This window comes from Plecotus auritus, assembly GCF_963455305.1.
Source record: "Plecotus auritus genome assembly, chromosome: 9".
NCBI classification, from domain to species: domain Eukaryota; kingdom Metazoa; phylum Chordata; class Mammalia; order Chiroptera; family Vespertilionidae; genus Plecotus; species Plecotus auritus.
In genome coordinates, this window is record NC_137783.1 from 110,068,353 (window position 1) to 110,083,093 (window position 14,741).

Genomic DNA, 14,741 nt, shown 5'->3' on the forward strand with positions numbered 1-14,741 from the left:
GGGGCAGGATGCTTGCGTCGTTGCCAGACGCAGGCGTTCCGTACCACCCCAGCTGCTCCGGGCCTCTGGGCAGCATGGAAAGGTGGGAAGACGGAAAGGCGGCTCCGGCCAGAGCGAAGGTGGTGTCGGCAGCCAGGGGAAGGAAGGCCCATTCTTGCACGAATCTTCGTGCATCGGGCTTCTAGCTTTAACATAATAAGGCAAAGTTCAAAGGAGTCACCTTTATTTTCAATGAGAAGGTTAGAGAAAGCTCCCCAAATGTCCTGCCTAAACTGAGAACTGAAGGTAAGTAAAAGATTAAAGAGGGTGGTCAGAGCATTATTGGCAGAGGGTACACTGTGTGAATGAAGGTACTATGATATAAAAAAGTCAGCAGGATGATGACTTTAGAGCCAACTGGTGGTCCGCAGACCACTGGTGGTCCATGAGGTCCGAAAGGTGGGCGACTGCTGGTTTAAGGAAACCTTTGGAGCAGTGGTCACCAACTGATGGTCCGCAGACCACTGGTGGTCTGTGATCTCTGAAAGGCCGACCAGTGCTTTAGAGGACAGAATACAAGGAAAAGCAGGGGAAAGCAAAGAGGGAGTGTGACAGGGCCTTGCATGTCATGATATAGGGCTTAGACAGCCGTGGGCAAACTACGGCCCGCGGGCCGGATCCGGCTGTTCTATCCGGTTCTCTTGCTCTCCCCTCCGCTCCTTTACTTTGAATTTATATTAGTTCACACAAACACTCCATCCATGCTTTTGTTCTGGCCCTCCGGTCCAGTTTAAGAACCCATTGTGGCCCTCGAGTCAAAAAGTTTGCCCACCCCTGGCTTAGGAGCTTAGACTCTATCTTAATAGATTAGTTTTCCCAGAGTGGTTTAAGCATGTGTAAGGGCCGAGCAAAACACCACATGAACCAAGCAGGCCAACAGAACACATTTCTTTAAATCTCATTTTTTAGCTTAAAAAAATCATGTAAAATTCTAAAGTGCACCCTACTCAATGACCTTATCTATTATTTTAGTAATAAACAGAAGCATTAGAACTACTACTCCATTTTTCTACCACAAACTGAGTCTACAGTAAAACAAACCCACCAGTATTCATGATCATATAGTCTGTTTTGATGACAGTTTAATATATGAAATATCTCTGCTCCTATTCAAGGCCAACCATGGGTACTGGTTCCCATGCCCTCTTGCTTATGAGGAGCTTGTTTCCTTAGTTACCCTATCTCTCTCCTATGTCACCATTCTTTTCCTCTAGAGGACATTACAAAACATCCTTTGAAAACATTCCCTAGCCTTTTAAAACATTTTCAATCCCACATTCACTACTAGATACTACCCCATTTCTCTGTTCTAAACAACAAAACTTCTCAAAAAAGTTATCTCACTTGCTTTCTCTACTATATCACCGCCCATCCTTTACTCAACTAATATTCCAAACCTGTAAGAGGTTTTATCTCTCCCTTATATTCTGAGATTTCCTTTGCAAGGTCACCTCCATCATGTCAATTCTAATGATCATTTCTTAGCCCTCATCTTGGGTGATCTCTCAGGATTATTTGACACAAATGCTCTCTCCCTCCTTCTAGAAACATTTACTATACTCCCCCAGTTTTCCTTCTATCTCACCAACTGTGCCTTTGCAGTTTCCTTTGTTCAATCTTCCCCCTCTTTCCAAGCTCTAAATATTGTCTAGTATCCCAAGGATCAGTTCTTGGATCTTTTTTTCCATCAACATCAAATCCCTAGGCGATTACATTCAATCTTTTGGTTTTGAATACTATCTATACTAGGAGTGGGGAACCTTTTTTTCTGCCAAGGGCCAATTGGATATCTATATCATAAAAACCTAAGTGACCGTTACGGTGGGAACGACCAGAACGACTGGTCACTATGATGTGCACTGACCACCAGGGGACAGATGCTCAACGCAGAAGCCGGGCTCACAGCTGGTGAGCACAGCGGCAGTGGCAGGAGCCTCTCCCACCTCCGCAGCAGTGCTAAGGAGCAGCAAGCCGAGCGGTAAGGAGCAGTGAGCAGGCAGGCAGTAAGAAGCGAAGGGTCCCAGACTGTGAGACGATGTCTGACTGCCAGCTTAGGCCCGCTCCCCACAGGCGGTCCTAGACTGTGAGAGGGTGCAGGCCGGGCTGAGGGCCCCGCCCCTGCAGTGCACTAATTTCGTGCACTGGGCCTCTAGTTTATAATATTATTCACGGGCCATACAAAATTACCAACTTAAAAATTAGCTTGCTAGCCAGGCTGGTGTGGTTCAGTGGCTGAGCATCGACCTATGAACCAGGAGGTCACAGTTCAGTTCCTAGTCGGGACACATGCCCAGGTTGTGGGCTCGATCCCCATTGTAGGGCGTGCAGGAGGTGGCCAATCAATGATTCTCTCTCATTATTGATGTTTCTATCTCTCTCTCCCTCTCCCTTTCTCTCTGAAATCAATAAAAAGATATTTTTAAAAATAGCTTGCTATATTTGGTCAAACATTAACTCACCCCTAATGCCTTGGCAGGGCCAGACCAAATGATTTCATGGGCCTTATCCGGCCCATAGAACAGACATTCTACACCCCTGCCTATCAGATAATTATTCAATTTATCTCTAGCTCAATCTATTCTAACTATAGACAGTCCCTGACTTACAATGGTTCAACTTACAATTTTCCAACTTACAATGGTAGGTAAGTGATATGCATTCAGTAGAAACCATACTTCAAATTTTGAGTTTTGGGGTTTTTCTGGGCTAGTGATATGCACTATTGTACTCTTGTGATGTACTCTTCTGATGCTGGGCAGCAGCAGCTAGATGAAGCTCCCAGTCAGCCACACGATCATGAATGACAGTATACAATAGGTACTCTACAGTGTGTTTATCGTGTTAGATGATTTTGCCCAACTATAAAGTAATGTTAATTGCTCTGAGCATGTTTAAGTTAGGCTAGGCTAAGCTATGATGTTCAGTAGCTTGTGTATATTAAAAGCATTTTCAACTTACAATGTGTTTTTCAATTTATGATGGGTTTATGGGGACAAAACCCCATCGTAAATTAAGGAGCACCTATAACATAAAGTGCCTACTTAATATTTCCATTTATATGTACATATATAAGTATTTCAGCTTACCTAAATAAAAATCCTGATTCCTTGCCTCTTACCTAATCCCAAATCTACTTCTCTTTGTCTCTACCATTCATCCAACTGGATGGGCTAAAAAACTGTAAGTCACCCTTGAGTTATATGTTGCCCCCTGCCCCACAATATCCTATCCCTAAGGCAGTCCTATCAGTTCTACCTTCAAAATACATTCCAAATATGACCATATTATGTCTTCTGTTGCCATCCTAGTCTATGCTTACCATCATTATACTCCTATACCACTCTCACTGTCTCCTACCCAATTTCCCACTTCCATTATCACCCCCACTCCCCACTCCTTCCCATATTGTTTTCCTCAGAGCAGACAGTGGTGCAACCAAGATGCAAAACCATATCTGCCCAATTTCAAAGCCCAGGCTCTTAATGACTAGACCATACCACCTCTCATTAGAATGACCAAGAAAGCAAAAGCAGAAATGCACTTTGCTTTAAATCTTTATTGAATTAAATATGTTGGGCTTGTATTTCAACATTAAAAAAAAAAAACCTGAATAGCTAAAATGGCCATCCTATCTAATAAAAGAGTATTATGCAAATTGACCATCACTCCAACACACAAGATGGCTGCCCCCATGTGGACACAAGATGGCCACCACAAGATAACCAGCAGGAGAGGGCAGTTGGGAGGGACCAGGCCTGCAAGGGAGGGCAGTTGGGGGCGATCAAGCCTGCAGGGGAGGGCAGTTAGGGGTGACCAGGCTGGCAGAGGAGGGAAGTTGGGGGCGACCAGGCCTGCAGGGAAGGGCAGTTGGGGGGACCCAAGCCTGCAGGGGAGAGCAGTTGGGGGGGACCAGGCCTGCAGGGGAAAGCAGTTAGGGGTGATCAGGCTGTTAGGGGTGACCAGGCCTGCAGGGGAGGGCAGTTAGGGGCAAACAGGCTGGCAGGGGAGCAGTTAGGCATCAATCAGGCTGGCAGGGGAGTGGTTAGGGGTGATCATGCTGGCAGGCAGAAGCGGTTGGGGGCAATCAGGAAGGCAGGCATGTGAGAAGTTGGGAGCCAGCAGTCCTGGATTGTGAGAGGGATGTCCGACTGCCCGTTTAGGCCCGATCCTACCGGGATCAGGCCTAAATGGGCAGTCAGACATTCCTCAAGGGGTCCCAGATTTGAGAGGGTGCAGGATGGGCAGAGGGACAACCCCCGTGCACGAATTTCGTGCACCGGGCCTCTAGTCTATATCTATAAAAGCCTAAGCGACCGTTACGACCGCTCTCTATGATGCGCACTGACCACCAGGGGGCAGACACTCAACACAGGAGCTGCCCCCTGGTGGTCAGTGTGTTCCCACAGCGGGAGCGCTGCTCAGCTTGCCGGGATGAGCAGGAGCAGATCCTCCCCAGATCCCCGCAGGCCATGCCGAGGGACCCCATTAGTGCACAAATCCATGCACTAGGCCTCTAGTAAGTTATAAACTTGACTCAAATATCCAGCAGAGTATACAACAAAATGAGCAAATACTTCATAGTACTCTCTGATTCTCAGGCTCAAAGAGTGGGGTCTAAAAATCAGTGACTTTCATAGAACCCAGAACATTATCACATTCAATCTACAAAAATCTTATCCTATCCAATATCTGCCACTAGATCAAGACTCTACCTCAAGCATGTCAAACTCGCGGCCCACAATGCATCCCAATACAAATCGAATATTTTTGTGGCCCAGTCAAAATAATGGTATATAAGAAACGTTTTAATAAAAATTTCATAATTTAATTTTTACAATATCCTGTATACATAATTATTAATAATGAACTACAATGTTCGCTAATGACTGATTACTATAATTGCGTTGCATTCATTTCCCTTACGTGCCTTACACACAGGTGCACCATTTCTCTTCACTAATACTAGCAGCGAATATTTTAGCAGCTGATTGCCACGTCATTAATCTTGTACTGACTTGGTGTGCACAACAGGAAATATTTTGCTTTCGGAGAACAAAAAAATAGGTTTCTTTGCGTTACGCTTATTAATTTGTGCAGCTATTAAGTGACTAGTAAGTTAATGTTCAAGAAAAAATATTAATTTTTATTAAAATGTTGTATTATTTTATGTTAATGATTACTCATTTATTTCAGCCCTTTGTATTTAGCATGTCTCTCTCGAAATCTATGTTTCTATAAAAATTGAAGCTTTTGTTCTTTTTTGTGGCCTACATAAACTTAAACCTTGTTTCTCTAGCCCTTGTGAGCCTTTGAGTTTGACATGCTTGCTCTAACTCCTTTAAGAGAAGGGCTGCCATGATTCCCAGGCTGAAATGGATACCTAACTTCTGTACCGCCTGTGCTTCCTTCATTGTATTGTTTATGTATTTACTTATTTACTTGTCCCTAACAAGCAAATACATAAGAACTAAGTTTAATTATCAGGTACTGACACATCTTAGGTACTTAAAAAACGTTTACTGAATAAATTTAAAGTTATTTGGAATAATTTTCTCACTGGTTGTTACTGGGGAAGAAGGCAGAGTACTCAAGCTACATGTTGAGCTGGCAGCAGCTGCATTCTCAATGCTGTGACTGCTCAAGATGGAGAGATCTTTGATGCTTCTGAGAGAGCAGTAGCATGAACACAAAAGGTAGAAGTGCCTTCACTAAACACAAACATCATTCTGGCAAGCCATATTTGGCATGAGACCCGCTGTCCTAGGTAAACTCCCTTAAGATATATTTACCAGGTCCTTAATTTTCACTTGATATCTCTGATTCAGTTAATAGATATGTTCTGCCTGTTAGAGCAGCCAGCGATATGCTATATGAAAGTACAAAAGAAATAGAGAATAGCTGCTGTCCTTATGATGCAGGAAGGGCATTAAGGCAGAAATGAAAATTAACAATATAAGCATATCCCTTGAGGGAGGACTAGAAGCCTTAAGTGGTAAACAGTACAAAATAATGCAGGTTTAAAGGTGTCAAGCAATTTTACTGAGGCAGTGATCTATGTGGTTTGGAGGAGTTAGAGAAAAGGTTCAGAGAAGGTACCGGATATGAATTTTGAATAGGTAGGAAGATGGGATATTGAAGATGTTTTATCTGAAGACTAATCTCTTTGGGGGGGGCAGTTATTTACTTATCTCTGAATCTTCACCCTTTAGCACAAAGTGTTTAATAAATATTTAATCAAATAACTGACTGAACTAGTAAATTAATGATTGAATAGCCTTTACTTAAGTGAAAGCCATAGACAATTCTGTCAGTTATTTTTATGAAAACCATTTACCCGAAGAGTTTTTATTTATCCAAAACCCAAATAAAAACTGAGAAAGGAATCCACACCTATCTTTTGATTCTCCATCATTTTCTCTGGAACACAGAAAGTGAATCTAGAACCTTGGAGCAATAGAGGTGGAAGAGGTCTTCGAGTCTCAATTAGTCTAAACTCTCACCTTAGAAATGGGAACAGCTAGACACCAGATGATACATAATTACTAAGATTGTAGGAGATACTACAGTATATTAGAAAAAGAGTAGATTTTATGCAACTGAGACAAGTCTGAAGCATTTAAAACTTTTTTTTAAAATTCTGCTCTTTATATAAATGTTTTTATCCATGATATTATAATAGAGCTAAGGCATGGAATTCTTCCTTTAAACTTTGGTACTTTAGTTGATGAAAAAGGAAAGCTTAACATTTAAAATACACACAATACAGATTTATGGATTACCTCCATTCAATGGCATTCTCCAGAGACTTGAAGGTTTTAGGACGACCACGTAAGAAATTCTGCATGCTATTAAGAGCATCCATGGCTGTACCTAGATGTTAAACAAAATTTTTAACCATAGCACTTAACATTTTCCAAGCATTTACACTTACTGGGGAAATACATACATCTGCCTTCAATGACAGCAAAATTCAGTATGCTTGGGGGAAAAATGATGCAGTTTAAGAAAATTCAGAAGATTGATGGGATAGCCAGGTTCCAAGATGGCCTCCAGTGATTTCTGCTTCCTGGTATTCATGCCTTCCTGTAGTATCCCGACAATGAAAAGGGCTGACTTGTATATGTAATAGTGTAACTTCTGATGCTGGGTCATAGAAGACATGGCAGTTTCTTTTTAAATGTTAAATAAAATTATGATATATACATACAATTAAAATATTATGCAGCCATAAAAGATGTTTATGAAGAATTTATGTCATGGAGAATGATTAGGTAATGTGGGGTGTTGGTAACATGAGTGTAGGTGTGGGACGCGGCTACAGTGTTTGGACAGGTTCAAGCCTTGGACTGATGAGAGGGCACAGTCCTCTTGTGGCCACGTGCAAGTCCCAGCTTGGAGGGCAGAGCCCTCCCAGCACAATTATAGCCAACAGCTGTAGTTGTAAGCTTGAACCTATGATCCGAACACGTGGCCCCAGGTGCCTGAGTGATATAGGCTTGATAGAGTTCAGGTGCATGTAGTTGAGTAGGATTGAAACCCACAAGAATGTTGTAAACATCTTGACCACGCCCTTACTTTGCCCCATGGCATCTGGCTATAAAATAAAGACACGGCTTGTAGTCCGTGGCGCTGTCTCTCAGGGAGCAGCGTCCCACTGAGACCCAGCTTTCATTCTCTTGTCTGTCTTTTCTAAGCCTGTCAGCCGCCCCCACTCAGGTTCATACACATGTAGGTGTAAAAAAATACAAAGTTCCAGTCACAAAATAAATAAGTCCTGGGGATACTTATACCACATGTATAGCATGGTGCCTATAGTTAATAATACTGTATTATATATTTGAAAGTTGCAAAGAGAATAAATCTTAAAGTTCTCAAGACAAGAAAAATTTGTAACTATGTGTGGTGATGAATATTAATTAGACATATTATGGTGATCATTGTGCAATATATACAGGGTGGGGCAAAAAGGTTTATAGTCATGAGGATGTGAAACACAGAGTTTATACTTATAATATTCTTTATTATTATATAATTTTCCATATGAACTGTAAACTTACTTTTGTTCCACCCTGTACATATACCAAGTCATTATATTGTACAACTGAAACTAATACAAAGTGATATGTCCATTATATCCCAATTTAAACAACACTTGGAATGCCTTTGCCACAAAATAACATAAAAGTAAGATATAAAAGACAAAGGGACATAATTCAAGATGAGTGAAATCAACAACAAATTAAAACATGATAATAATCTACCAGGATGGCTCTTATACTCAAAGATTTTGAATGGGTTAGCACAAGAAAGCTTACCTTCCACAACATCAATCACACACAGACCCAGGAGGCTTGGCACCAGGTTGGATGATGCTGTGTGGACTGCAATAGCTCCACCCATGCTATGTCCAATCAGCATAATTGGAGGAGGGAGGTCAGCATACATGGCTTCAACTACATTGCCAACATCTCTGCAAAAACAAGGAAAGAAAGCTGGGAATGCCTCTGACAACACTAAAATAGTTTTCTTTCTTAACTCCTTCCGTTGGTCTGTAACTAACAGGCCTAGGACTGTAAAGGTCTATTGCAGGGGTGGGCAAACTTTTTGACTCGAGGGCCACAATGGGTTCTTAAACTGGACTGGAGGGCCGGAACAAAAGCATGGATGGAGTGTTTGTGTGAACTAATATAAATTCAAAGTAAAGGAGCAGAGGGGAGAGCAAGAGAACCGGATAGAACAGCTGGATCCGGCCCGCGGCCCGTAGTTTGCCCACGGCTGGTCTATTGAGTCATCTCACAAACGTTAACTATGTAAAATTCCTAACGTGTCCCCAGTATTTGTACACAGAGCCACATACCTGGCTCTTCTGATAAATGACAGTTTAAGGACTAAGAACCCAAATATTTTTACTTTCCTTTATATAACACTTTTACTGTTCCACACATTTAGTATAATTACATAATCACATATCTTTAGTTTAAACCTAAGCTTGAAACTCTGGACAAATCATTTAACTGCTCTATGCTTCAGTTTCCCCATCTATAAAACAGAAAAACAACTTTATTAAGCATTACAATGTAGTGGAAGTTTGGAGTCACAGGATGAATTATAGCCCAAGTCTGTTTTTTACTATATGGACTTGGATTAGTTATTTAACCTTTCAGAGTTTCTATAAATGAAGATAAGAATGTCATTTACTATTCTGAATTTCTGTGAGAATTAACTGAGAGTGAATATAAAAATACTTTGAAAAAAGTAAAGTGCTATACAAATGTTAATTATTATTTGTCATATAAAGTTGTTTGAAGTATGAACATAAATGTAAGTATAGTGTACTGAGAAACTTGAAAGATGTTTAGAGCCTGTTTTTATTGGCTTCTGTCCTAGCCTTTAATTATGAGTAGGTCTGTTTAACAAAGTCAAACCTTACAGCTTTGAAAATGAGAACTAAAGTAGGAATTTTGGCTTTTATTTGCGACAGGCCTTCTTTGCTATAGCAAAAGCAAGTATGGTATGTTTCTAGGAACCACTGGCTCTACTGTCTCCTTCTGGGAGTGGCTGAGTCAATCAAGTTCAAAAGACAGCTTTGCCTTGCTTAGCCTCCACAGTATTCAGAATACCAAAGGTAAATGTCATTATTTCTAAAGGAATTAATCTTAAAACCTCATGTAACAATACAAATGTCAATACGGTAGCTGCATCATCTGCAGACAATCTGAATGGGAGATAAGGAGGCCACCCAATTTTATAATTGAAAATAATAGAGTTAAATTTCAGGCTAAAATTTTTTGAGTTAGTAACAGATATAATTAATAAAATTAAAAGGATGCTATAGAAGACTATCTAAATTCAGGTCTCCTTAAAATACTAAGTTGGAGGGTTCTCCGATAGCTGCTTCATGCATGCAGGTGGATAGGGTCTGAAACAAACCAACTTAATATTGTATCTAAGCTTAGGAAAGGAATATTTCATACAGATAAAAGTTGGTTATGATCAATCCCTTGATCATCTACCACCAGGAAAAATGTATCCTTATTAAAGTTAGGCAAAGTATTCAGTCACCAAGATTAGAGCCTTGAGACATGTCCTGAAATTCCAGAGAAATAAAATAAAAATAGAGATTAACTACAAATCTAGTGTATAACATAATTTTGGTAGTTGCTCTCTAAAGACATTCTATCAAACTTATTAATACTAGGTTCATTTCCTGAGAAGCAGTATAGCACATCACAGACATAACAGAAAAGGAATGTCAGAGTGACCTGAGCTCAAATCTCGGCTCTTCTATTTTCAGTGGAGTTGCACCTTATGTAGAGTATAGGTTCTAAAGTTGATACGTAAAGGGAAAATCATGCTGATAGTACTACTTGAAAACTCCACTAAATCACCCATTAAGTATACCCATTTTGGGATTTTTGTTTCACAGAATTATTGAATTCAGAAATCATATAAAGTTTTATTGCTTAGTCTATTTCAGCAAGAATCCAACTTACTGGCCATAATCCGTTCTACATGATTTTAATCATTTATTTTCTCTTTACCTTTACTGTGCCAGTTATCAACTTATTGTCTCTCAGCCCCAATTCACCTTTTATTGCATGTTCTGCACAATTGGCCCTGAGGCATTAAAATGTTTTTCCTTTGCCAGCTGACAAGATGTGAAGCTATGTCAGGAGAGACATTGCAGAAAAAAAGGGTTTTGTTCCTGATTCATGGGTGTTTTCTTTACAAACTCCTATAACTTGCACTTCCCTAGCACCCAGGTCCTGCAGCATAGGAAACCCCCAGCTCCCGCACCACAAACAGTTTTCCCCAGTGCCCAACCTCTCCAGCACTCCAACCCCCATTCCCAATGTTTTTCTTTCCAAGCTTTATTGAGGTATAATTGGTATACAAAGAAGTGGTACATAATTAATATATACAATTTGGTAAGGCTGTATATATGTGTGTGTGTGTATATATATATATATATATATATACACACACACTAGAGGCCCAATGCACGAAGATTTGTGCAATAACGTGCCTTCCTTCCCCTGGCTGCTGGCACTGTCCTCGCTCTGGCAGGAGCCACCTTCCCACCTTCCCACGCTGCCCAGAGGCCCAGAGTGGATGGGGCAGTGCAGAAAGCCTGCATCCCGCCCCGCCCCCGGCCACTCACACCTGCGTATGCAAATTAACCCACCATCTTTGTTGGGTTAATTTGCATACTAACTCCTGATTGGCTGGTGGGCATTGCGAAGGTACAGCCAATTTGCATCTTTCTCTTTTATTAGTGTAGATTTGTGTTAACATCACACAAGGATTACCTTGATCATATCCATCACCTCCAACAGTTTCCTTGCATCACTTCAAAAAAATATATTTATTTATTAAATTGATTGGGGTGACATTGGTCAACATGAACATAAATATTACAAGATCTGTATATTGCACCATGTACCCACCACCCAGAGTCAAATCTTCTCCTGTCACCTTATATTAGGACCCTCCTTGCATCACTTTTGTGTGTGTGTTAAGAACTCTTAACATAAGATCTACTCTCGAACTTTTTATAAAATGTTTTTATTGATTTTAGAAAGAGAGAAAGGGAGAGGAAAAGAGAGAAACATTGGTGAGAAACATTAATCAGCTGCCTCCTGCATGCCCTCTAGTGGGGAACGAGCCCGCAACCTGAGCATGTGCCCTGACCCGGAATAGAAACAGACACCTCTTGGTACATGGACCGAAGCTCAACCAACTGAGCCACACCAGCCAGGGTACCCTCTTAATCTTTTAAGTACATAATATCTTATTGATAACCCCTCTCCCTCTCCCTCTCCCTCTCCCTCTCCATCTTCTCTCTTTCTCTCTCTCTGCCAAACACTATAGTTGAATGATCACAATTGGTCTATTAACTGTGACCTCATATAGTTATTCAACCTATCTGAACTAGTTTTATCATTGGTAAAAAAAAATGATAATATCTACATTACAGAGTTAATAATGTAGACACATTTAAATAACTTAAATAAATTGTTTATTCTTAATAAATGCTTATTTTACACTTAATGAAGCCTGGCAAATAGAAAGGGCACAAACAGCATCTATTATCAACAACAAAATTATGGCCACATGAGTTTGGGTTCTAAAGGAAAAATAGTTTACTCTTGGATTAAAGTTGTTAAAATAAGTAGGGACAATATATTTTTGGCCAAAGTTGGTCAACTACTTGAGAAGACATATTAAGTACATGACAGAGCATGTATAAAAACAGGGTCATGAAAGGAGGATCCAAGATGGCGGCGTAGGTAAACACCTAAACTGCTGCCTCACACAACAATTTCAAAACTACAACTAAAAGACAAAACGTCTATCACCCAGAACCACGGGAAAGCTGGCTAAATGGAAGTTCTACAACTAGAAGGAAAGAGAAAAGAGCACTGAGACGTGCACAAGCGCTGAAAAGCTGAGGTACGGAGGCACGCAAATCGGGCTGGCGGTGGGCGACTGGGAGCGCTGCTCTTTTCAACCCGAAGGGAGACAAGCTCTCGATTACTCCGAACTCCAGTTTCTGGGGAGACGCGGGGGACCCAAACTCCTACGGGGAGAAGCTGGACTGTCTGCCATCGGGTCGAAAAGTGAGGGTGGCTTGCTTGCAGGGCTGTGCGCAGGAATAACTGTTTACTGCGCTGGGGTGTAGGACGCGGTCAGAGACTCAGAGCCGGCTTACTGGCAGCCATCGCTGTTTGCCACGCCCTAGCCTAGTGACGCCCTGAGATGCCGCCCCGCACAACTTACAAACCCACCCAAGCTCTAAGCAGCGGCTTTAGCATATGAATGGCCTGCCCTATCACAGCTTAACCTAGCAAACTTGCAGCCCAGGACAGACAGCTCCAAAAGCTCCAAACCCCAAGCAAAGAGGAGAAAACTGTAGTTTTCGCTGTAGCTCCTGCTGGGTGGCCTCAGACAGTAGCTAACCTGCACCCCACTGGAGATCCAGAAGACAGTGTACCTAGAGGTCAGTGTGAGACACCAGATTTCAACTCCTCACATCCATAAGTGACACATTCAAGAGGCAGACTCAGTGAGCACCAAAGCCCCACTGAAACAAGTCCTGCACCACAAGCGTGTCTCCAGCGCAGCAGTTCTTCCATTATAGACACAGCGGGTCCTCACAGCCAATTGGCCTGGAGGTCAATTCCTCCCAGTGTGCCAACAGCAATCAAGGCTTAACTACACCAAGACTTTGCACTCAGCACACAAAGGGGTGTACCAAGAGAGTCCACCTCAGGTGATTTGGGAGGCTGAGCTACTGGCCCCTATAGGTCACCTACCACACAAAGCCACTCCATCAACACAGGGAAGCAGCCAAAATGCGGAGACAAAGAAACATGTCACGAATGAAAGAAATGGAGGAAAGCAAAGTACTGATGACATAGAGTTCAGAACCACATTTATAAGGGTACTCAAGAATCTTCTAAAAACCTCTGAGGAACTTAGTGAGACCTTTAAGGATCTTAATGAGAATGCCCAAAAAATGGAAAAGGACCAGTCAGAAAATAAGCATACACTGTCTAAAATAAAGAATATACAGAAACTCAACTGTAGATCAACGTACCCCAAGAATCAAACCAAAGATCTGAAATATGAGGAAATAAAAAACACCCAACCAGAAAAACAAAAAGAAAAAAGAATCCAAAAATATGAAGATAGTGTAAGGAGCCTCTGGGACAACTTTAAGCATACCAACATCCGAATTTTTGGGTGCCAGAAGAAGAGAGAGAGCAAAATATTGAAAACCTATTAGAAGAAATAATGACAGAAAACTTTCCCTACCTGGTGAAAGACATTAACTTACAAGTTCAGGAAGCGCACAGAACCCCATACAAGAGGAATCCAAAGAGGACCACACCAAGACACATCATAATTAAAATGCCAAGGGCAAAAGACAAAGAGAGAATCTTGAAAGCAGCAAGAGAAAAACGGTTAGTTACCTACAAGGGAGTACCCGTACGACTGTCAGCTGATTTCTCGGCAGAAACTATGCAGGCCAGAAGGGAGTGGCAAGAAATATTCAAAGTGATGAACAGCAAGAACCTACAACCAAGATTACTCTACCCAGCAAAGCTATCATTCAGAGTTGAAGGTCAGATAAAGAGCTTCACAGACAAGAAAAAGCTAAAGGAGTTCATCACCACCAAACCAGGATTACATGAAATGCTGAAGGGTATTCTTTAAGAAGAGGAAGAAGAAGAAAAAGGTAAAGATAAAAATTATGAACAACAAAATGACATCAAATACATACCTACCAACAAGTGAATCTAAAAATCAAGTGAATAAAAAATCTGAAGAACAGAATGGACTGGTGAATATAATAGAATCAGGGACATAGAAAGGGAGTGAACTGACAATTCTCAGGGGGAAGGGGGTGTGAGGGGTATGGGAAGAGATTGGACAAAAATATTACACCTATGGATGAAGACAGTGGTGTGGTGGGGAATAAGGTGGAGGGGGGCTATGGGGGGAAAAAAAAGAGTAACACCTGTAATAATCTGAACAATAAAGATTTCTTTTTAAAAAAACACAAAAACAAAAAAAGCAGGGTCATAAGAATCCTGCTTACAATACAAGATAGTAACTCCAAAACACTAGTCCTATATCAGATTCCTCTATAGAGCTTTATCAAAATACTAGAGGCCCAATGCACAAAATTCGTGCAC

At 41.3% G+C, this 14,741-nt stretch overlaps 1 protein-coding gene across 1 annotated transcript in view; it reads right to left on the reverse strand.

Moving 5' to 3' along the window:
• PPME1 (protein phosphatase methylesterase 1) overlaps positions 1-14,741 on the reverse strand; it is a 70,666-nt gene that overhangs the window by 14,637 nt on the left and 41,288 nt on the right. Inside the window, exons 6-7 of the mRNA XM_080642150.1 lie at positions 8,355-8,509; positions 6,819-6,909 (exon numbers count right to left, since the gene is read on the reverse strand). Coding sequence (XP_080498276.1) covers positions 6,819-6,909; positions 8,355-8,509 — 246 coding nt within the window. The remainder of the gene's footprint in view (positions 1-6,818; positions 6,910-8,354; positions 8,510-14,741) is intronic.